The sequence below is a fragment of the Gymnoscopelus braueri genome (assembly GCF_963280865.1).
Source record: "Gymnoscopelus braueri genome assembly, chromosome: 19".
Lineage (NCBI taxonomy): Eukaryota > Metazoa > Chordata > Actinopteri > Myctophiformes > Myctophidae > Gymnoscopelus > Gymnoscopelus braueri.
In genome coordinates this window covers 38,179,846-38,191,509 of record NC_137621.1, presented here as the reverse complement: position 1 = coordinate 38,191,509, position 11,664 = coordinate 38,179,846, and the positions used below count along the sequence as shown (strand labels likewise).

At 41.7% G+C, this 11,664-nt stretch overlaps 1 protein-coding gene across 1 annotated transcript in view; it reads left to right on the top strand.

Moving 5' to 3' along the window:
* LOC308074604 (glycerophosphodiester phosphodiesterase 1-like) overlaps nt 1-365 on the top strand; it is a gene marked incomplete at both ends in the record, with an annotated part of 996 nt that extends 631 nt beyond the window's left edge. Inside the window, one exon of the mRNA XM_080414110.1 lies at nt 1-365. This exon is cut by the window's left edge and continues 631 nt beyond it. Within this exon, the coding sequence (XP_080270236.1) occupies nt 1-365 (365 nt within the window).
* Between the last annotated feature and the right edge of the window lie 11,299 nt (nt 366-11,664).

Below are 11,664 nucleotides of genomic sequence, written 5' to 3'. Positions count from 1 at the left end.
TAATCTACAGGATGAGGCAGGCTGACCCGGACGTGGTCACAGCGCTGACCCACAGGCCGTGGAGTCAGTTCGGAGATGGCAGGCCACGCTTCTCGTCACTATGGGAACACCACTGGGCAACCCTAATGGATGTGGTGCTTGACTGGGCGCACCATCACCTGCTGTGGAAGTTGTGTGGAGTCTCTGTCATCTTGGTGCATAAGGACTTTGTCTCACCGGACTATGTCCAATACTGGGCCCAGAGGGAGGTAGCTTTGGTAGCGTGGACGGTCAACACGGCAGTGGAGAAGCAGTACTACCAGGACCTGTTGCACGTCAACTATATTACGGACAGCCTAGTGGGAGATTGTGATCGTGATTATTGACATGAGCATGGAGCCACAATTGTGTGTAAGCACACACATGAAAGACATTAAAGCACAATTAAACTTTAGATTTTTTCAATGTATAAAATTACAAAACCCGACATCTTTTTGTTGTAAATATAAAAATGTCAACTTTGTCATTTAAAAATACAAAATAAAACTTGCCGTGCATAGAGAGTGTAATGTCTTCATGCGAAGTCAGTTGGGTTGGCAGTTGTCCAGAACCACCGATTCAACTGATATTCCCATATATGGGCATATGGAGGTCCCTGAAGTCATGAATATGAAATCATAGTACTGATGTCATAGACTAGCTTCTAAGTACTATGGTGGTGGTGGGTACCACACCTGGTATTCTGACAATGAGTACAAACAAGTACATTGGGTATATGGAGTTGCGTCATGATCCAATTAATCCAGTGAGAAAACATTTGGATTGTATGACCTATATACGGTTCAAGAGTTATAAGCCAAAACGTGGCCGATTTGAATTTGTTTGGTGAAGGTTCGTCCTCGGCCCACTGGGAGTGTGCATGCAATTCTGACGGCGATCTGTCCAGCGGTGTCCAAGATTAGCTTTATAAAGACGGACACATGCGCACGGACTGGGGCAAAAACATAATCTCCGCCTCTTGGCCTATCAGCCTGGTGAAGATAACTATGAAAAATATGTTTTATCCAGCAACAACATCATGCAAAACTCAACAAAATGACACACGACATACACACCGGATGAGGTTCAAACGCCACGTGATTCAGGCCCCAGCAGGGATTTCATGATCTACTGTAGTCTTTCATATGACTTTGAAAGGTAAACGTGTTTTCACAGTGACTTCATTCACCCTATAGCATCCTCACGTTACCCCGCTTTCATCACAGCTTCATCCCCCTGCTTCAGTATCAGATTACACAGACCAGTGATGGAAAGTAACTAGGTACAATTAGTACAAGTAATGTACGTATCCTAGAGTCCCTAGTCTGGGCATGTCATAATATGCGAGAAACTGGCGAGAGTAGACGAACATTTAGCTTAAATTTGGTTAAAAAAAACCAGCAGATCTATAGCTGTTTTGACAATCACATATTTTAAAAATATTTTCATAGCAGATCCACAAGCTCACGATCGGCTACAGTATGTTCTTTTATAGGGGAAATTTCTGAAAATGATTGAAAATAGGGGTTAAAGTGGCTATGGTATTTCTACACTTACTCAAGCAAAGAATCTGAATACTTCTTCCATCACTGCTGGCAACGTGGCTTGGTTCAGAGGCAGAACAGAGTACAGTTACAGTGCACGGAGGAATGCAAGCTCTTACTGTCTGCAGGTAGAACAGCACGCTCACTGGAATTCACCCTGGTAAGTCCCTGTGGCAGAGCCACAGAAACAGCAGGGAGTGAATGCGGCCTTTGAAGGCTTTGGAGAGAGAAGCGAGCAGATCACATGACATCTGGACAATGTTGTTGACAGCACGGTTCCACAGAAACGGGAAGACATTAACCTCATATCTTATCGTGTAACTGCTACTGATGCTGATAGTGTTACAACCTCTGTTGTTAATGCGTACAGCAAACATCGATATATTGCCTGGTGGTTACCTTTTAGAGCAGGTGTCTGCTTAGTAACACACACACACACACACACACGCACACACACACACACACACACACACGCACACACACACGCACACACACACAAACACGTCTCAACCTTTTCAAAATCCAAGCGCAAAGGAGAGAGTTGCATTACAGTACATCCTGTGTATTGATGAATGTCCTTGGTTGACATTTTAATAGAGACTTTGGTCTTTGTTTGGGACACAATAAGACATGGGAAGAACTGGCAGGATTTGGTCCCAGGTCAGTTAAGGGAATGTTGGAGGCGTTGAGCCACTACGCCATTAACATATTTGCCATTATTAAATCACTTTCTCAAGTCAATTCAAGACCATTGTATTAATTTACTGTGGCACGTTTCATACGAGGTAAATTGGCTGTGTTTCACAAAAATCTGGAAACTCATATTTATTATTGACAATGGCCATACTGTCTCACGTGTCAAGTACTGTGGCTTAGCCTTTTCAAGACCAGTAAAATGCTTCTGCATCTGATGGAAGCTGCAGTCATAACAGTGCTGTCGCCAGGCATATTGTAATATCAGCAGCATCTAATATTCTATCTAGCTGAGCGGTCTGAGAGCTCTCTGGATTTCCTGTTCCCCAGAGGAACTACTGAGATCCAGTATGATCATTATCATTTGTGACTGCTCTGATATCACCACACAGAAACTAAGAAATGCATGCTTTTTTAACCCTTTGGTGGTCAGGGCTCCTCACATCAAGGCGCTTAACCGCTGAAATCCTGTATATTCCAGGAGGGGGACCAGGGTCCCCCTCCGTTTTTCCCTATACACCAAATCTCTTCGCCGAAAATAGATAGATCGAAAATGTTTGCCGAATGTTTGCCTAGCTCAGCTAGAATTTATTCTTTAATAGCCAAAGTCTAAAATGTGGATAAAGTTGTTAAAATTAGTATGATGTATTTTGCTGGGGGGCCCCAGGGGGACCCCGGACCCCACTTTGAGATCCACTGTAATACAGGACCTTGCAACTAGATCTACTGTATGCCCAATGATGCAACATGCGCTCTGTGTGCAAGAGCCACTAAGGTGCACCTCAAATCTTGTGTATTTTAACTCAAATCATATTTGTCGAATAAAGGGTAAAAATTCTCTTTTCTGTTTCTGTTGGACTGTTTTTTTTTGGCTTGGCTTGAATAAAAGTCACGGCCTGCTGCATTTTGATCAGGAATGTAGCAGGGAGACTGTGGCTTACGTTAATTGGATTGGAGAGTGATCATAAGACAATTGGTTGGACCTTCAAGAGGTTTGCTACTAGCTTCAAAACAGATCTAATGTGCTGCGATGTGATCTCCCCCTGGCATGATATATGTAGCTTTTCCAAGCAAAAGTTCAGATATCTCCCATAGAGACTTAAAGATGGAGTCCACTCAAATGAACCATTCGGGGACGGATTTATTCCGAAGCAGACGTTTCCCCAAAATGGATTTATTATTATTTATTTGTCTTTTGAGCTATGAGCTGTCAAGATCAGGGGAAATGCAGTCTGATGATCTCATCAAACGGTGCCACTTGAGATCATTTAACAAAAACGTCATGGATAATTATTTTTGCGAACGCGGGAGGAGGCGCGGCGAAGCCGCGCCTCCGACCAAGTGGAGCTTACTATGTAACCCTGCTTGGGTTGTGTCTCTGTGTGCACTGCCTGTGTGCACTGCCTGTGTGCAGCTCCTCTGAGATAAGTAAATGTCCAATTTAGACGTACCATACATCAAATGAAAGGTCTTTGAAAACTGAACACACCTGTCAAGGTTGCGTTTAAGCCCGCCCCTTCCCCCGGAAGCCACGCCCCGGAGAAGGCTCCTAAAAACTCCCCATTGAAACCCCATGTTAAATGAAAAGTGCCCGAATCGCTCCCAAACTTTTTCTACCCCCCCTAAGTGGGGGTCTACGAACAAATACATCGGGCTCGGATTTTGGCTCCGCCCCCCGGAAGTGGGTGAAACAGGCACTTCAAACACTTTGTTGAATTGTTCAAAAACATTCCAAGTTTTTTTTTTGGGAATTTGTATTTTTCTAAGATGCTCCTTTTAACGCAGATTTAAAAAAAAAAAAAAAAAATGTTTTTATTGGTTACTTTTTTTTAAATATTTTTTTTCATTCTTTTTTTTCTTTTTTTGCGTTCGCTTACCGCGTTCGCGCGTCTTACTTGTAACATAACTAGCATCACTGGTCCTCAACTCTAGAATACTGCTAGTTTTCTCTTTTACAGTGGTATGGTGTCTAGATATTTCCCTGACTGGACTGATGTATTTCGTGTTAAGGTTGGAACAATGTGCTCTCAACATTTACAACACACACACACGCACACACACACACACCACACACACACACACACACACACACACACACACACACACACACACACACACACACACACACACACACACACACACACACACACACACACACACACACACACACACACACACACACACACACACCCTTAATGTCAGGGTAGAGCTGCTACAAGCAGCAGTCCCGTAACGGATATGTCAAAGGTTAGAGCCCGAAATAACAGCCGGTGTGTCAAAGAGACATGATACATTGACAAATTGCGAAGGAATGACCCAGAACTAACTAGCTCTGTATGAAGAAGACTAAAGGGCTGTCCACACCGAGAACTATAATAATTATGAATATGTCACAAACGGATGAGTTACATGATCCAAAAGCAGACGACAGGCTGATCAGTTCAACTCAAACAGTCTTCTCTATATTAAACCAAACCAAAGGGTTCCCTAACAGATAATAATTTGACAGACTGACAAGAACTCAAAGAAACAAACAGGCCTATATACACAGGGAACTAACTAGACCAGGGGTCTTCAACAGGGGGCCTGGGACCCCTAGGGGGTCCTCAGAGTTTTTACATTAACCACTAGACTTGAACCCTATAGTATCCTTATTCTTAGGAGAACTTTAGCCAAAAATAGCAGATCTACAAGCTCACAAAGAGGAGTTGTAGAGGGAAAAAAGAGCAGATCAAGTAAAAAAAGAAAAAAAGTTTTATCTGAAACAATTTTATACAATATAGAGGCCGTCCCTGCTTCATCTCTCTCTCAGCTAGGGGGTCCTTGGTCTGAAAATGTTGAAGACCCCTGAACTAGACAAAGGTGAAGTCAAAGTACAATCAACACAGGGATAGGCTAAAACTAAACAAGAGGTTGGAGACAATAACTAATAATCACAAGGCGGGCGAGACAAGACAGATAACAACAAGGGCAACAAGACAGGAAGTACAGGAACATTACTCTATATTAGATACACATGAAACACCAGGGGATCAACTAGAAGTAGAAGACCAATACAGAACATACTGAACTACAGAAACTAAGTAAACAATCAACGAGGCATGATTAGAACACCTAAACCATAAGTAAATGTCCAAAAACTGAGGAATACGGCCGATGTCCAAGGGCTGAGTATCTGGTCATGACAGAATATGACATTTACTTGTACAAATACAAAATGACGTATACAAAAAATCGTTCGAACTCAAGTGGGTGGCGGAGTCCAAAGCACAAATATAATGATGAACCGTGGTGAACAATATTGTTGAGATCACTTTCAAAGCGATTTAATGAACGATTTGTTCAATATGCTTACAGCATGTTATTATCGTTCATCAATGTGGATGCTCACATCATTATTGTCATAGTTATATTTATAGTTGAGTTGAAACAGTTTCCATTTACAGTAGACATGTTGTGGTTGCTGTTTTACAATTTTAGTTGTCTAAAGTAAGTTGAAATTGTACGAATGTATTTATTTATGTTTCTGTATGTCTATGTCTACCGTCAAACACATGGCCCTCAGTTCCCATACATTTGCACTCAAAGGACCACAATAATAAATTCTCAAGAAATAAGTTCTCAAGATTTTTTAATTTGACCCTTTTGACATATACATGTACTTAAATATGTTCATGTATTTGCATTCTTGTCAATAACAACACAGATCTTCTTTTAGATTATTTAATGAATAAACTAAGCTGCAGAAGTTTTTGAGTTATGAGTTGTCATCAGGGGAAATGCAATCCGTTTGATTTCATCAAACTGTGCTGCTTGAGATCATTGAACAAAAAATCTTGGATAATTATTTTTACATACAGTAAGTAGCACCACTGGTCCTCAAATCTAACATGCATCTTTCTTTCTCCTTCTACTCAGAATGTTATTGATGTACTGTATTTGTCCATTACTGAGGGCACTGGGATTCTGAAGAAGCTGGCTGAAGCGTGTGTGCGTCTCTACATTTAGGATGTAAAATACTACTCTATCTTCTGCTAGCTAGCATTCCAGTGTTCCTTTAGCTGAGGACTCATTCAACTTTAAAGTGTAGACCCACCTTTAAGGGAAAAGCTAAGAGGGGAAGTGAATATTAGATTTTAGATGTCAACAAGGTCACATAAATTATGCTCTAAACTTAAGCGTTGAACATAATATGAGGGGCCATCAAGTGGTCATCGCCGACGACCAGCTAGCCGACTGGTTAGGGCGCGTACCACAGTTTACAGTTTAGGCATTTAGCAGACGCTCTTAATCCAGAGCGATTTACAGTAAGCAAGGACACAAGATAATACATCATGATACACATAATACATCAAATGCATAAAAATAATAAAGTACTACATAAGTAAACCAATAATCTAATAATAACTAATACATACGTAAACCAATAACCTATCATCAGCCTACTGAAACTATACACACTATAGCATGCCAGGCCAACAACTAAGTTACATTTTAGCCTTTGCATAATCCTGCAAGGTCATCAAGGCTAGGGCAAGTGCCACGCAGCTCTAATGCCTGACAGCAAGTCCCCGGTTCAATTCCTGGCAATTCATGTCACTCCCCTACTTTCTCTCCGTGTTCCTGTCTCTCTCCACTGTCAAAGGCACAGAAGAAATAACAAGAAAAAGAAAAAGAAAAAAGTGGTCATCATCACCGGACGAGCTAGTCCAGGGAGCCTAGTCCTGTGGCCTAATGCGAATCTGTATTCGATGACAGGTGGAAGTACATAGGAAATAAAAATTCAACATCAATACTAGAATGACAGCTACCTACAATATTCAGAGAGAGAGAAAAAAAGACATGTCTGGCTGTGATTGGATGAAACTGTTGAGTTTTGACTTGAAGAAGTCTAATGGATGAATGACACTGTGTTATTGCCGGACACACATGTCCCTGAGCAAGACTCTTAACCCCTAATTGCTCACAGGTTCTCATTGGAAAGAAGACCGCAAGGACTTTCATGAACGACCTGTTAAAAGGAATTATCCTTATCCTTATTGCCTTTATGTAACCTGTAAGCCAGGCTTTATAATGAAGACCTTCACCAGATGTTACATTTCTCTCTAAATCTCTGTCTGAACGTGTGTGTGTGTGTGTGTGTGTGTGTGTGCGAGCGAGCATGCATGCATGCAATTTGTACTGTACTGCTATTTACTTCTATATATTGTTTGCACTGTGGAGGGTATTTTTGAGGGTATGTTAGGTTAAGGCTTAGCTGTGTGGGTGTTCTTATATTTCCTCTCTCATGAGGGCCACGTTTTCTATCCTTATGTGTATTCCTGTGAAGACCAAATACCTTCCTCTTTTTTCATTTTTTTTGGTATGTGTCCGGCAGAGCCCTGACACTGGTCTCTTAACTGTTCCAAGGGATAGAACAAAAAGTCACGGAGACGCATCTTTTAGCTATTATGGTCCCAACCTTTGGAACAGCCTGCTGGAGGATCTGCAGGCTTCTGAATCCGTGGACATTTTTTTAAATAAACCCTAAGGGTCGGTGCCCACAGAAAGCATTTCTTTTAGATGCCAGTGCCTTTCTGCCATGCATTTCTATGGTAAAGACATGCAGGAGCTACCTCTTCCCAGTGCCCAGCACTACGTTGTAGCGTTCTTGTTGTTCAGCGCCCTGGGCCAAGGACCCCCAAAGTGATATATATTTGGACGAGGACCCTGATCTGAGAATATTTTGTGCCAGGGACCCCCAGAAGAGAAGATTTGTGTTAAATAATTTAAATGTATGCAACATTTTCTAATTCTTTCAAGATTTGTTAAGAAATATTCAGAAATAGCAGATGTACAAGCTCGTGAGCTTGTATAATCTTTAGATTTTTGAACAGCCAAATTTTGCTGGGGACCCCCTGGTACGAACGTTTCCACAGAAAGCGCTTTATTTTTTTGCGTGCAACGTTCAAACGTATCAACAAAGTGACATTGATGAGTGGCACTCCTCTACACAAACATTGAACTATTTTTTACTTGAGGCATCCAAGGTTGGTCCGCCCAAAAACACCTGGATGCCGAGAGCGCTGAAATGTGATGCTGGGGTCTTTACCATAGAAAAGGACCTTATTTGAACACGTCCCATGAGACACAACACTGTGCGGCCGCACAGGGCCCCGCGCTTGGGGGAGCCCCTTTTTTTTGTGAACAGAATCACGTTTAGTAAGAGTTATAAAAAGAAATAACCGCAAATAACCACCAAAAACTCGGAAATATCCGCCCAAAACCGCCCTGTGCGGCCTCACAAACGTAGCAATACAATAGCGCGTGCACATAATATAAACATGTGTGTCTGCTATTGTAAAAGTGCACTCAAATTGCACTCTTCTTGACATAACTTGGAGGTACTCATTTGGTAACCAGATGGACTTCATGAAGAACACAATGTCAGCTCTTAACCGGACGACAATCTCCTCTTCCTCCACTTCAGACTGTCATCCTGCTGTACCACAGTATAAAGATCCTCAGCAGATGTATATTTGTATAAAGAGAATGGACTGCCAAGCATTAGCTACATACTGAAGATAATTTGTTCAAATATACCAACAGACACACATCTGACGTTCACAAGGTTCCCACAGAGAGAGAGATGGATTATTTGACTGTACATTTGACTCCACATCATACTGGTGTTTACACAAGTACATTACTAGATTAGTACAGTTCATTGAACGGCTCTGATCAGGGCCGGAACCCGAGCCCCAGTCTGTCAAGCCCCCCCCCCCCCCAGGGTCCAGGCTCCTTGGGCATCCAGAAATGACAGCAAAACATACGAAATATTTAGCCTTTAGTTGGAGAAAAAGAGTGGTAAAGAATATGAACTTGAACATGGTTTAGTTTTTTGTGTGCCTCTGTATCAGGTTCTTTTTTTTTCTTTTTTTTTACTGATCTTGTGCCTTTTTGTCTTATATTGTTCTTGTCTCTGTTTCGTTTTGTCCCGATGTTGCATTTCGTGTTGTCTCTGTAGTCGACATGACTACATGACTGTGGTGTGTCCACATTAAAAAAATAAAGCAAAAAAATAATAATACATATTTACCCTTTTGTGAGCAGAGGCAATTGAGACTATTGGGCGCCTGGGCAAAACAAATCCCACAGGACCCTTCTGACCGACTCGATTGAGACCTTAGTGGGCCCTTTTTGGTCAGACTCTGGAACAGTGGGTCTCGATCTGCCTAATCTTTAGGCCTTATAGGCCCCTGGGCCCTGAGCCTGACAGGCCCCTGCAAGAATCCAACTCTGGCTCTCATTAACCCTTTAAGACCTGAGGCTGATTCTACAAATGTCTTCTAAATCCTAACCGTTTCATTTAAAAAATATATGTTGCTACATCAGTGGTTCACAAACTTTGTGTAAAATGTCACAGATGCAGTTCCCGGATTGAATGGGTTAAGGGCCTGTGTGCCTGGCTGACATAAGCCTGATTTATGTTTAAAAGCAGGCAATACATCGAATCAGCTACTCTAAATAATTGTCACTCATAGACAGCCTTCACTTATCAATATGCTCTTTCTCTTGTGCTATACAGACAAATTAAGAAAAATAACTAATGTTTCTGTACCACGTAACTACTAGACAATTACTTGCACATTCCGCAACGGTAAAAAGAATGGCAAGTTCAAATGTTTCTAACATTCACCTTGGGGATGGAGCCAAAAATCAGTAGTACTTCACTGAAGCATGCAATAATAGCACAAAACAATACCTCCTTCTCCACATCAGCTCTAGCCAACGTAACTGAATTTACGGCCCCCAGTCACAACACGCCGCTGAGATGTCTACATACTACATCTGCTGCTAATCTCCGAGGTGGTTACCTATTCCAGTATCTCTACTACTTTTACTATTTTATAATCTTCATTTTTACTTGTATTGTTATATCCACACTTTATTACAAGAATATCACAAACTAATACTAATACTGCACAAGTTTAGCTGTCTTATACCATCATTACAATACATTGAATCGCACAGTGCAACTCTCACACTGTAAGACACTACCACAAATAATTTTGCCACGTTTATGCTACGATGTGGAAAATGTGTTTGGGTCAAGACATTAAGATATGTGTACAGTGTGTGGTCCCCAAAACCCATTAAGACCTGAGGTCGATTCTAAAAAATGTCTTCTAAATCCTTGTTACTATATCAGTGGTTCTCAAACTTTTTCATGACAAAATATTTTGTATCCAGGGACCCCCAGAATCAAAGATTTGAGTTAAAAATGTTCTCTTTAAAAATATATATTTTTGCACAGATTTTCACGATTTTTTAAGAATTGCAGATCTACAAGTTCGTAGAGCGTCGTGCCGTGCTATGAACTTGTAGATTTGCTATTTTTGAATAGCCAAAGTCATCTAAAATGACACAAGCTTTCCCGGTTTAATGGGTTAAGGAACCATCAAAGTTTATCTTATGACTCCTTGCCCTGGGACTGCAGACAAACGTCTATAAATATATTGTAACCAACATAAAACTAAACTCTATTTATCTCTCACGTGGTTCTCAACTCTGGTCTTGGGGACCCATACTGAAGCTTAATTAAACAGCACTTGAGCTCAATTAACTAGCTAGCTCAACAGATAATATGTAGAGACACAAGTTAAGCTAAAACATGCTGTATGTGTTACCAGGGACAACAATGTCCTTCAGGTTACTCTGGTTGCATAACTTAAGATTCCCAGTTCTGACAGCCAGTTGGACCAAGACAAGGACATCATGAGGACAAATAAGCCGCAGTTCTTCAGTTCTAGACGCAGGTCGTGCTCTCTCTTTGTTCTTAGCTGGGAGCACATTCTCAGAACACATAATCCACATTTTACAGGAAGTGATTCTAAAAAAAACGCTTTTGCCCTCCAACGCAATTATGGAGAAAGGACACAGGACATGAAATAAGACAAGGTTTCTATGTTGAATTGTTCTTTGTCCGTGACCGAGTCAGAACTTTTCCCCGGCCCGCTTTTTGGGTCGTGAGTCGTGACCACCTGATTGAGGACCATTGATCTCTTAAAGCTTTTCAAAAAACCGCAAGCGGATTTCCCAGCAGTCTCAGCTTCTCTACCTCCCCCGTAGGTGTCTGCTGGGGCGATACTGTGACAGGAGGAGGAGGAGGGAGAAGGAGGAAGGAAAGATTTAAAAATGACTGGAATACGACTCAGCTGTTATCCCCCCCCCCCATGCACACACACACACACACACACACGCACTTCTCATCCTCTGTTGGCGTGCTCAGCTCTAATCTACAGTACCACGCTGCTATCACTATCAAAACTATCCTGTCATCACATCCGAACGTCCTGTTCGCATTACATCTCCTGTATCCGTTTCCTCTGACAGAACACCTGGGAGAACAGAAGTGAACTTCCAATCC